General features: G+C 34.1%; 1 protein-coding gene across 1 annotated transcript; it reads left to right on the top strand.

Moving 5' to 3' along the window:
• The first annotated feature begins 4,947 nt into the window (after positions 1 to 4,947).
• On the top strand, positions 4,948 to 13,170 carry LOC131948805 (zinc finger protein 883). Its single transcript, XM_059310497.1, has 2 exons — positions 4,948 to 5,154; positions 10,154 to 13,170. Exon 2 carries the CDS (start codon positions 10,180 to 10,182, stop codon positions 11,890 to 11,892), a length of 1,713 nt encoding a protein of 570 aa, XP_059166480.1. The 5' UTR covers positions 4,948 to 5,154; positions 10,154 to 10,179; the 3' UTR covers positions 11,893 to 13,170.
• Positions 13,171 to 13,433: the final 263 nt, after the last annotated feature.

Here is a 13,433-nt window from a genome sequence, read left to right as displayed (position 1 = left end):
CATTTAAAAAATATATGGCTATAAGTATAATTCACATGTAACAGGTACAGATGGCTAGTTATTACATATATGCTTATTATTGCAAGCATCTTTAAGAGTACTTTTTAATATTTAATACAATAGAGTTGCATTACTAAAAACTTTTCCATTACATGAACCCGAAACATATGCAGTAAATAGTGTTATATATATTTATGAAACTTTTTTTTCAGACGTTTTCGCCTTTTAGAAACACTGACTTAGTCAGCTTTCCGCATAGAGCAGATTCTCTCCAGTAGTCAAGCAGACAAATAAATATTCAAACATGTAAACAAACTTGAGTTTTAGTAGTATAGAGATATGAATAATCAGAGGAAATAACCACGTTTGGACTATATTGCAAAAAAATATTTATGTGGTTCTTTCCCTTTGTCCAAAAAAAGTCTAAAACGACAATTGTGAAGTGCTAGAACATATGTTTCCAAACGTTTTCTAGTTGCGACCCCCTTTTATAACAAGTAAGTGACCCGCAAGTCCCCGTAAAAAAATAAAAGAGAAATGGCCCCGAAGTCCAAAAGAAAAAGTAAGGAATACCTTCGAATGAATTTTAAATATTCAGAGGAGATAACCACGCTTGGATTATTGTGTAAAAATATTATGTAGTTGTTCTTCCAGGCATCTCTTCTGGGGGAAGGGGGCTCTACCGTCCCCCCCCCCCCCCCCCCCCCCCCCCGAAAAATGTTTACCGCCCCCCCCCCCCCCCCCTCGGAGAAAGAAGTCTGGAAGAAACACTGGTCGACCAGTTTGCGATCCCCCAGAAAGCCCTTCACGACCCTCTTGGTTGTAGCGACCCACAGTTTTCGAATCCATGGTCTAGTTAGTATTAAAAGCTTCTTGTGGATTAATTATTGTTTTTACATATAAACAAGCTTTTATTTAACTCACTTCCTCGACAGTCTGTCTGTCTGTCTGTCTAGACCGAAACGCCGGAGTGAAAATTCGGAAACTTCACCGATACTATTCACACTTGGCACGTGGGTCAAGACATGAAGACAATGCAATCTGAAATTAAATTTGCCTTAATTGGATGCCTAATTACTTTTTAATTAAAATTTGGACCGAATTAGTAGGCATGTCTATCTAACAACACCACACTCGTCATCACGTTCAATAGCTGAGCCATCACGTTCAGTAGGCGCGCAATGGTTTTTAGTCATGTAACTGTAATGTAAATAAAACATGTAAAGAACTGAAAAAAAAATTCATAAAAAACGTTTTAATAACATTAACAAGCTTTTATGTAATAATGCACTAAAAAGTAGAAAATAAATTATCGATTACTATTTAAATAACTATAAAGAAAAGCGTGGGTGTCTTCCTTAACATCAGTAAAGGTATCCAATAGATACTAAAGTGACCCACGCTTTTCTTTATAGTTATTTAAATAGTAATCGATAATTTATTTTCTACTTTTTAGTGCATTATTACATAAAAGCTTGTTATTAAAACGTTTTTTATGAATTTTTTTAAAAAGAATTTTTAAAAAGAGATAAAAATGTGTTTATAGTTTTATCAAAATCAGCTTATTTGATATCATTTTTCTGGCTACGTAGCTACAAATAGGCCTATATGATTTTTAAATATGAAATTACTTGATGCATGGATTTTTATTAATCAACAGTGCATTTCTTACATTACAATCATCTTTATTTCAAGATTCTGCTGTCTCGATTATGAATATTTTAGTCCTATATACGGCTTTTTTTTACTGACATTATAATCTATTGTGACACGTTGTAATAATTTGTACACATCTCATTATGGGAGGGTTGAGCTAGAAGTCACAATGCTGTCTATTTGTAATATTTGAACCATTTAAAGAAAATTAACAAGTAAAATTAACTTAAACATTTTAATTTGAAGCTTATTTTTAACTTGCTTCCTCTGTCGTAATAGATCGAGACTGCCAAGCGAAATTTCGAGCACTTCTCACAGTGGCCCCTTTGCTTTTGTATGTTCGATACTAAGAATGGCTAAGTTACTAACCCAAAGGGCATATCTACAACTTGATTCATAACATCATCATAATGAAGAGACTCGGTGCGCCCAACAGTATAGGCTGCTATTGTTGAGGCGCTGGAGGACACCCCTTATTTTATTAAGTCATCGAATATAGTAGTTCTCCGTATCTCTATGGCATGGTGCTCATTAAAACAAGTATATGTGCCGTAGTGCTCACAAGGGAGCCAGGGGTGCCGGCTGGTGCGCTTGTGCAGTTTGGCCCTTGAATAAAGCAGTAGCCCTAACCCCTTGTGCAGGACGCCTAATCAACTGACCCCAGGTGCTAATACAGCCGCTGGGAAACTCTGGGTGACGAACTAAACCGCCTTACTGCCAGGGCGCTGCTCTCCGAACGAAACAAAGACAACATTAATTGCAGAAAACTTTACAGGTGTTTCTTTCTGGCTTCTCTTTGAGGGGAGCCACTGCTCCTAGTGTGTGGGGTTGCAAAGGAAATGTTACGGTAAGTTGAAGTATGTTTGAAGTATTCTAAACTACTTCCTAGTTTTTCTATGGCGATTGGTTCAGTTTTGTATTAATGCATAAAGGACAGGCAGACAGAAAACAAAAATCTTTTAGTAGTAGCGGCATATTATCAAAGATAAATTAAATCAATCAAAAAAATGTTGTTAAGATTAAAACTAGTAGAAAAACATTGACAAATTTTTGACTTATCTGTCCACAGCTGTTATTTAAAAAATAAATAAATAAACCGGGAGTGATCTCCCCTAAACTTTCTCGAATATTCTTATATAAAACAACAGGGGATGGGAACTCGGGATATAGTTATGATTTTTAATCCATTTTAAATACATAAACTTTTTAAAATAAAATAGAATCTCATAGAAAAAAGTATTGTACACCAAGTGAACGCCGAATAAAGATGTTCATAATGGTGCGCATTATTATTAGTACTTGATAAATTTACATGCGTTTTTGAGAAATCGGAAATAGCGTAAATTAGTACTTCCCGTCAACGGAAATTACTCAAAATTTAACAGAAGGTAGAGAATTAGATGTTTTACTTACATGTGAAATTTCATTTATCTATCTGAAATAGTACTCACGTTATAGGCTTTTGAAAAATTCAAAGTAGAAAAAGTACCACTTCCAGTTATCGGAAATCGCTCAAAAGTTGATACGGATCTACGATTTTGATAAAATACTTATATATGAAATTTCATCAACCTAGCTGTAACGGTACTCAAGTTATCGTGTTTACACACACACAGACACACACACACAGACATACGGACAAGATTGCAAAATTATGCTTTTCCGTATCAGTGAGGTGTAAATATTTTTTTTTTTGCACGATTACAATACTTTCTCTATACTTCGTATATACGAGAAAGTAAAAATGGCTCAATTGTAATCATGGATTGATGGAATTTCGGTGAGGACAGACAGTTGGGGATCATCCATAAATGACGTCGCGCTTACCTACCCCCTCCCCTCCGTCACACTACGTCAAAAAAAGCTAGACCCCCCCCCCCTAAAATGACGTCACACTTGAGCCTACAACCCCCCTCAAAATTGCAGTTGATTTTTTTAAAACATCGATATTTTTCAAAATCTTGTCTGAACTCTGTCAAAATAGAGTATTTTAATCAATTCTTATTACAATTTATTAAAACAGTTTTCTAAAACGCGAAATAACGTCTAAAATTCGTTTTCTAACATTGCTTTTTTATATTGCAAAAGTGTGACGTCGCACTATCTGAACCCCCCCCCCTCCCCCTCATCACACACCGTCACAAAATTACGGATCCCCCTCCACCCTAATAGTGTGACGTCATTTATGGACGATCCCTTGAGGGGGGGGGGGGGTAAAGGTTTGTCGGGGCAAGGTAGAGAATCTCCCAGTCTGCTGAAGGTTTGTAGCGATGCTTGCAAATGTACGGGTGCCGGATGCCTATCGCACAAAAGAGTTCATTTTTATTCTAATTCTCTCAACGGCTTTACCGACAATGAAGCAACGCCTGTAGTGTTATTACCGGGGAGCTATATAGCCCCCCCCCCCCACACCCAAACTGAATGCCATTACCTCTACAGTTAGAACGGTCTGGGGGGGGGGGGGGTTGGAACTTATGATTTTTTTTCTACAGTAGAAAAGAAACTGGATTTCCATTTTTTTTTTTAAATTATTTTTATAAGAGAAATATTAAAATTCCAGTGTAAAAGTTATAATTTTCTTTAAAGAGGGAAAAGGTCCCCTATTTTCCTTGGGCCCCTCCTATGCCTTGCTTACGCAAGCTTTACAGTAGCTACGCCACTGACTTCTCACTGACCAATTCGTTTCCAACTTGGCACGTGGGTCAGGACCCGATCAAGATGTAATCTGACATCAAATTGGACTTCTAACCTCACTCAGTATGTCAATTGGCTCTACAACAATTTTTGACAAATTGTTTTTCATAACTTTTTTTTTTTTAAACCCACTTTGAAAACTCGAATTTGGCTGCTTTAAAGTTTAATGTTGGCGAAGACCAGTACTGTTAATGCAAAACCGCACTCTCTCTGCTGAAATTGCACACAATGTCTCAAGTAGGAAGCAGTGTTTCTTCCAGGCATCTCTTCGGAGGGTCTCCGCCCCCCTCCCCCTCGCCTCCACCCGAACGAAGTGGAATTTATATCGAAAATATATACTTTTAACAGTGACCGCCCCCCCCCCCCCAGCAACGTGCCCCCTTTTTCGCTCTTAGGAGAATGAATAAACTGGCAGCTTGGTTAAATTAATAAACAAAAAATATATGAAAATATTACAGTAGAAATCTACAGAGAGTGCTGCTTTCAAACATAGATCTAGATCTACTCTAGAAGTGAAGACGAAGTTCATTATTAACAGATAGTTCCGATTACTAAAATTGACAATGGCTTCAAAATATTTGGTTTAATAGTTTTATCCCTCTACCACTTAATGAAAACGAAACAAACTGCCATCTTGTTAAATAGTTCCATTCTGGTCTAGTGTTAGGCCTAGGGCTGAAAGATGGATATAAATAAACCCGGAAGCTGTGAACGGAAACGCCTACCAAACCTGAACAAACCCGTTCATTCTACGCCTATCTAACAATCTAAACTAAAATTCTAAACTCTATACTAAACTTAGCGGTAGGTATTTGTAAATAATAGACTAACGTAACAAGTAACAGTAACACACTCCAACTCAGTGACTCACAGAGTTCTGAGTGAGTAAACTCAGTAAAAAGGCAGGCCGGATGATATTTAGAATCGACCATTTGAATCCCGGACATATCGTCCCCCCGGCGTGGCCTCAACCAACCGGCGGGCTCGTTGCATTGAGTTAAATATAAACTCAAAACAATAATATAAACAATCTCCTTTCGGTCGGTCAGGCCACATACCACGCACGCATAGTGTTTTGTGTCGTGCCTTAACCAAAATAAACTATCTCCCTTCATTATCATTAGACTTAATTAATTAATTAATTTGCTAATTATAAAATTATGTATGATGCTATAGAAGTAGGTAAGTATAATTTTTACTATGTATTTGTACTATTAAACATATTATTAAAGAACATCGTTGTTTCAATACCACCCTCTCCCCTTCTTGAACTCAAAGTTAAACTTGTAACCCCGTTTGTAAAGACTAGCGGTATGCTGTAAGGCGGCGGGTGGGTAGGGTATATACTCATTGAAAAAAAAATCCACCGTGGTGCGTGTTATTGGCCTTGGGCGACCGTTGTTGGCGCTTCCTGTGAGGGGGAGAGAGGTGTGTGTTATACTCGGTGAAAAAAAAATGCACCGTGGTATTGGCCTATGATGACGTCGGCGCTAGCGGGAAGGGGTGGGGGGGGGGGGGACGTTTTTTTTTTTTAAAACCAAGAACTAGGCGTTTCAAGGCAGTAATGAAAATCAAGGACTGGTATAGTCATGATGTCGAATTTAACGAGTGATGCTTGCTTGGTCTATCATACGATTGCTTGGCGATGGGAGTCTCGTCAAGCTCAGGTTACATTATTAACAGTGAACTATTGGGATGCTGTCATACACAAAGTAACAGCTACCGAATGTAGCACTTAAAACATCGAGTGCATCCCGCTCATTATAAATCTTTGAAATACAAGTTATGGATAGTCCAATAACTACTAATACTTGAAGGACTACCAGAATATATGCATTGTATTATAAAATTAATCCTTACTATATAACTAAAATGTGTATCCAAATATTTTTAGGCTAACGGGATCTGCATTTAAATAAACACAGTCAAATACCTACCCCATTCAGTAGAAATATTAGGCTACTTTTGCATGGTAGCACTACGGCATTTTTTAGATTTCGTAATGAGTAGCCTAGTCGAGCATTAAACTAGAATAAAGGGTTGTACTCAATAGCAATGACGATAATGAAATGCCGGCTTCAAATACCGGCTTCCCCGTATTTGTGGACTACAAATATAGCTCCGTCGTTTAAATGACCCCACCCTCCACCTTTTGCCTAGTTGAATATAGTAAAGTTACACTTTCAACCCCGTTAGGATGCGTGAACTACTGAACTATTGAAAAAAAATCTATTCTGGTGTTAAATTCCCCTCCCCTACTCCCAGCATTTAACTTTGGGGCCATACACATCAGGAAGGTCTAGGTCGGCGTTTTATCTCGTGCAAGTTTACTCACAACACGACTACACACTATGGTTCTATCCAGGATTAAAGCTGCGACACTTACTTAGAGTGGGATTTATTCGTTAGATCATTGTGCTTCAAATTCTGTTTCACTTTAGGATTAGAGTGATAGAATGTTGGAATTCAGTTAGTTTGTTAATTAATATATTGATCTAAATGTCGTGTACCGTCAGAAACTAAATTGGTTGACAAGGCACATGTGTAGGCTAAAGAATGACCTCTAGATCTAGATCGAGCCAAAGATGGCTGGTTAAGGTTGACATACTGTGGTTTTCAAATTTCATGGTGATGCTTTTCTAACGGATTTTATTTTGTGCTTTCTTTGGGATTATTTTGTGTGATGTGAATAATCAAAAGTAATTTGTAAGTAGTATGCTTTTCACATTCAACCAACTTAACAGTTTGCGGTCGATCTGCGGCCGGGCTGATTAATTTACATTTAGCGAAACTACACACTACACGGCGCCCTAAGGCCGTTGTTTCAGCATGCCCTACTAGTCAATTATAGACAACTTTAGAATCAACACATGTAGCCAATACATCGATTTTTATTTAATAATCTTCAAAAGCCATTCCTCTAGGCTAGGGTCGTTATTTTCACGAAATTGTCGTTTTCCAATTTGTTGTCAAGAAACTGGTATTTAGTTCACGAGAACGTACGAAAACCACTCATGCGTGACCGAAATCGTCGATCGGGTGCCTTCACGTGGTTTGACACGTGTTGACATGGGCCTTTGTTTACATCGAAACATAGCTCAAAACAGCCCTTTTTTGAATTAATTCTTCGAAAAAATGGCTATGTCCATTTCTAAAAAGGGTCATTTTCGGGCCCATTTTAAAAAACGTAAAAAAATCCGAACTACACGTAGAAAAAATGGCTTTTTCGGCCCTTTTTAGCTCCAAAAACGCCGTGTTTACGGGTCGCGTGACGTCATCGTGACGTCAGCCGCCAACCAAAACGCGTTGAAAGCGCGCGTTTGATTGGTTGGCGGCGGATACTATGAAATATCAAGGGTTTTCTCTAAATTTTTACCAAAAGGCCTGCTGAATGGAGGCGACCGAGTTGACGAGAATCCTTCCATCATATACTCATATAGAAATCTAGATCTAGTGCTTTTTTAGATTTTGCAATGAAAGCAACCGTAAAATAATAAAAAAATAAAAACTTAAGCCTAAAAAAAAAAAATCAGAAATTTAATAATTTTAGAATCAATGTTATAAAAGTTGCAAATCAAGAGAACTTAAAGAATTTTTTTAGTTTAAGGCTACATTAAACATAAACATTTCTAGATCTATGTATTTTCATCAAGGCATTATAACTCGACGTTTCACTTTCGTAAGACAAACATTGATTGGCTATACAGGAACCCTGTGATCGATTTCCGACAGCCCCACATTTCATTATAGCTTTTTGTTTACAAAACTTTGCAGATAAAGTTTTAAAATAACAATTCAAATTTTGACCCCATGATCTAGTTTTCCTTTTTTTCGCTTACAATGTGTACAATAAAATTTACGGTAGCCTATTGAATAGCAGGATGTAATTATTTATGTCGCCATTTCACGTGAAACTAAATTATTTTTGCTTTCTTAAAATTTTTATTTAGTTACCGAATGTATTAAAAACATCAAATCTTTAGTAAAGTCCAAAAAAAACCAGACAGACAAGAATTTATAACCATATTCATTATAATTACGCAGTGTATGATTTTTGAAATATTTAATGGGCCTCTAGAATACCTTTGAAACTTTACTCGCTCGTGTCTATTTATGGTGAACCTTCGACCATGTTAGGATTTTTCTCCAGCAGACAAGAAATTGTAAGCATTTGATCTCGGGAGCAATGATGTTGGAAAAACATCTATAATCCTTTTTTTTTAATATTTTATTTAAATCTAGAACAGATTTTAAAAGAAAAAAAACCCACTAGTGATAATTTCTATGTGAAAAAATAAAACAAAACAAGACTGATTCACCACTTCTGATTCCAAATCAGCTACCGAATTAATTTATTCACTCTGCCATGCCACGATGTGTTAAAAAATAAAATAGTAGGCTTTTTCAATCAGAAGACGGCTAAAACTAAAACCAAACACTGCTTCTTTTTGTAATAGCAAGACTAAATATATCGTGATTCCAAACATAAATTATTGTTTTGTATGAGTAAATAGTATTAGATCTAGAATCTATTTCTATACTACTAATAGTAGAGTATCTAGTTCTATATTAGAGTTTATTAGTTATATTTGGAGTATTGAATAGATTTTCCAATACAGAATTAAAAAATACTCTAACACTCACTTGTTTCATGTAGCCGCTGTATACATTTTACACAATTCCTATATCTTTAACGAACACAACGTTTGCAGTAATATTATGATGGATAGACTGAGCAGCATTGACGAGGTTAACCGAGTCTTAAAATAAAAAATTGCCCAGAGGCCTAATCAGATCTAGCACCAAAAAAAAAAGGTTACAAAACAATCATTGTTTAAAATATACTACTTAATTAAATACTACATATAATCTATATATATAATTCTCTTCTGGGAGCCGCTAGAAAACAAGCTGCAAACGCGCCTAGAAAACAAGCTGTAAACGCGCTCCCTACCTCTCCTCCCCTACATGGTTTTAGTGAGCTGTGTTCACTCTAAATGTTTACAAGCAGAGCCAACGATTTTAAACGTAGGGGGGGGGGGGGGAAGAGGGGGAGGGGTTATGGTCCTTAACGAGCTACTTATAGTGTTTTAAAGAAATATTTTCAGTGGCAGCGTTGGTACTGTCGAATTCACAAATTTTGAATTACTGAAAAGTAGAAAAAACAACAACTAAATAGCGGCGTATCTTATGCCGCGGGCCGGCTCGTTTCATATAAATCATATAGACTAGTTGAGTAGGCCACAAAGTTTTTGGCGCAGTTTAGTTTTTCCAGAGAGTGCTCCACCAGAAATGCTTGTATCAATTAGAACTACATATCTCGCAAAACATTTCTGGGATTTTAAAAAAAAGGCTTATTGTCCATTTCCTTAGTGTTTCGCATTATAATAATGACGAGATTAGCAGTTTTTTCATTTTTGTAGATAGCCCCCTAAAAAAAAAAAACGTTACGTTTCTGGGTTAGATGTAATTTCCAGTTTAGGAAATGAGATGGACTAAAATATATATATCTAAAATCATGCACATTGTAATTAAAATTAATATGTTTATAAAATCCTGACAGTTTTTTTTTCTGACTTAAAAGAGGGGATGTATTCAACGTTTTAAAATTTTCAGTAATTAAACACAATTTCTCCAATTGATGCATATTTGATATAAAGTGCAAAGTGAAAAAAAAGAAGCAATTACAAACATTAATATTGTTACATCTGAGAAAACCAAGAGAAAGATTTTCAACATTTTATAAAAATAAAATTCTTTTTTTAATATTTGATTTATTTAGCTAATTTCTATTTTATTTCAGTCTTTGACAATTGATCAATCCAAACCATGCAAAACACAAACGAAATTGATGGTATGGTGCAAAGTGCAGGTCACATTGAAATGGAGTTAAAATTCAAAGATATGAAATCAGATTTAGAAGATTTTAAACTAAGTATATTGCCACAGTTTTCAACTTTTGAAGACAAGAAACCAGATGAAACATTACAATATTTACCTAGTGAGGATGAAAAATCAAATGAACCAAAGCCACTTTTTAATTCCGATGGGATTAAATCAGATAATTTTACATTATATTCAACTTTTGAAGAAATGAAACCAACAGCTTTTCCTATGTTTGAAGATGTAAAGCCAGATATATTAACACTTTCATCATGGGAGAGTAAGCAGTATCATGGTTTAGAAGTACAACCACAGCTAAAAATTCCATCAGATTCAACTGCTATGAATGAAAATTTTACTGCTTTAAAATCAGATCATCATACAGCATTTATTGATAATCTCCCAATAAAACATCAGCTCAATGATAAGGGACAGGAGACATACAAGTGTGATATGTGTTGTCAAACATTTTCATGTTTGGATAATATTGCACAACATATGAAGATTCACACAGGAGAGATTCCCTATCAGTATGGTTTACATCAGCAAAAAGCTGTTAAGCAATTTAAGAAAATAGATACAGAACAGGTGAACGATAAGTCTGGTTTGCATACTGTAGATGGATCATATGAATGTTATATTTGTCATAATATGTTTAATCATTGGTCTAATCATTTGGCTGAGCATAAAAATATTCATTCTGGAATCAAGCAGTATGAATGTGATATTTGTCATAAAAATTTTAACTGTAAGAGTAGTTTACATCGGCATAAAAATATTCATTCTGGACAAAAGCAACTTGAATGCGATGTTTGTCATAAAAGGTTTAGACAGAAAGGTAATTTATCAGAACATAAAGCTATGCATTTTGGGATTAAGCCACATGAATGTGATGTTTGTCATAAAAAGTTTACCCATAGGTCTAATTTAACTAGGCATAAACAAATTCATTCTGGACTTAAGCCACATGAATTTGATGTTTGTCATAAAAAATTTAACCTCAAAAGTAATTTGTCTCAACATGAAATAAACATTCATGCTGGATTTGAGCCACATGAAACTGATGTTTGTCATAAAAAGTTTACATATGATGAAGGTCATTCATCAGAATGTAAAAAGGTTCATTCAGAAGAGTGTACAGATGAATGTGATGTACATCATATGATTAAGAAGTTTATTAGAAACAGTCATTTATCTGAACATAAAAATATATATTTTGGACTTAAGCCACATGAATGTGATATTTGTCATAAAACATTTACTTATGGATGTCATTTATCAGAACATAAAAAGGTTCATTCAGAAGAGAGGCCACATGAATGTGAAATATGTCATAAGAAGTTTATTAGAAAGGATCATTTATCTCAACATAAAAATATTCATTCTGGACTTAAGCCACATGAATGTGATGTTTGTCATAAAACATTCAATCATAGGTCTAATTTTTTTTGGCATAAACGTAGTCATTCTGGACTTAAGCCATATGAATGTGATGTTTGTCATAAAACGTTTGGTATGAAGTCACGGTTATCTAGGCATAAACAAAATATTCATTTTGGACTTAAGCCACACGAATGTGATGTTTGTCATAAAACCTTTTCCCAGAAGTCTCATCTGTCTAGACATTTAAAGTCTCATTTTGGACAAATGAGGCCATAAAATGTTTACTCAGAAGTATAATTTATCTAAACACAATTTTTTTTTACTCTGTACTTAAGCCACATGAATGTTGTGGTTGTCGTAAAACCTTTAGTGATCTAAATGTTCACATACACGCACACAAATCTTCAAGGAAGATATGACATTTTTTTTTCTCTAATGCATGTTTATTGCATCATCCATTTTAAAAATATACCACCAAATTGTAAATGCAGTTTTTATCTACAGAATGAAGTTTGTTTAAAATATTCACTTCATATTTGTTATGTGTGCTACATTTTGACCAAGAATTTGTGTATCTGACATATAGGCAAAATATGTACACTGTTACAAAATATGTGTGGAGCAACAATGTTCTCTCAACCAAGAGAAAATGAATATTTTAATTTATTGAATGTGTTTTTTATAAGATGTCTCATACTTTTTTGTGACCTTTATTTCATGTTTGCAAGAATAGCATACTGGCAAACTTTAGACAATTCAATTCACATAAAAATACATTTTTTTTTTCTTTTTATGCTCTTGATAAATTATTTAACATTTACAAAAAAAAACTTTTTTGTTATATAAACAATACCCAAAATATCTCAGAAAAAACAAAAAGCATTTTTATTTTATTAACAATATCTCAGATATATTTTTGAGGAATTCATATCAAGGATGATTAGATATAAGTTAGCGTCTATTCTAAATGGGATTTTGGAAATAAGTTAGACTGTCCATTTTTAGTACAGTATGCCAAATGCTAAAATGTAAAATATTAAAACATTATCAAAATAGCAGGACTACCTAAATTTTAAAGTAGTGCAAATTAAACAGATCAATGCATTAAAATAATGTGTGATAATTGCATTTGTAATTGGTTTTTAAAATTTCTTTCATATTTCTGTTACTAAAATTAATTTGGATTTGGTGATTCATGAGTCAGAAGAAGTGGAGTTCACCTGTAACTATGAATTCAGTGCATGAAGTATGTGGTCAGCACTATGTCCAAAAAAAATATTCTCTATAAATTAAAAAAAAAATATATATATTATGACAACTTTTTAAAATATGGATGTCACATGTTATTTTATAAAGGAAGTTGTTTGCAATATTTTGTTTCAAAATTCAGAATTTTTTATTGTATAGAAATTAAGAATGGTGTTGTGTGAATTGGGTTGAGGCTACATCTCTAGTAATACTTTGGTGGGTGGTGGTTTGTAAATATTGATATAGATTTACTACTATTATATGTATTTATTAATATTTATAAAAGTTGTTTATGTTCTTTTTCCATGTATCATTATTAAAAATGTGAGTTAGTAATAGTTGCTATATATATATATATATATATATATATATATATATATATATATATATATATATATATATATATATATATATATATATATTTAAAGCTTAAAGCTAATGTGAAAACTACAAGGATTATATACTGATATGTTATGTCTTGCTTGTTATAGTTAAAATGTGATATATGTGTATATATATACATACATACAAATATATATATATATATATATATATATATATATATATAT

Source organism: Physella acuta, unplaced genomic scaffold, assembly GCF_028476545.2.
Source record: "Physella acuta isolate Inbredline_101_S28 unplaced genomic scaffold, ASM2847654v3 ptg000661l, whole genome shotgun sequence".
Classification (NCBI taxonomy): Eukaryota; Metazoa; Mollusca; class Gastropoda; family Physidae; genus Physella; species Physella acuta.
Note: the sequence above shows the minus strand (reverse complement) of the source record. Positions and strands in the feature narration are given on the sequence as shown.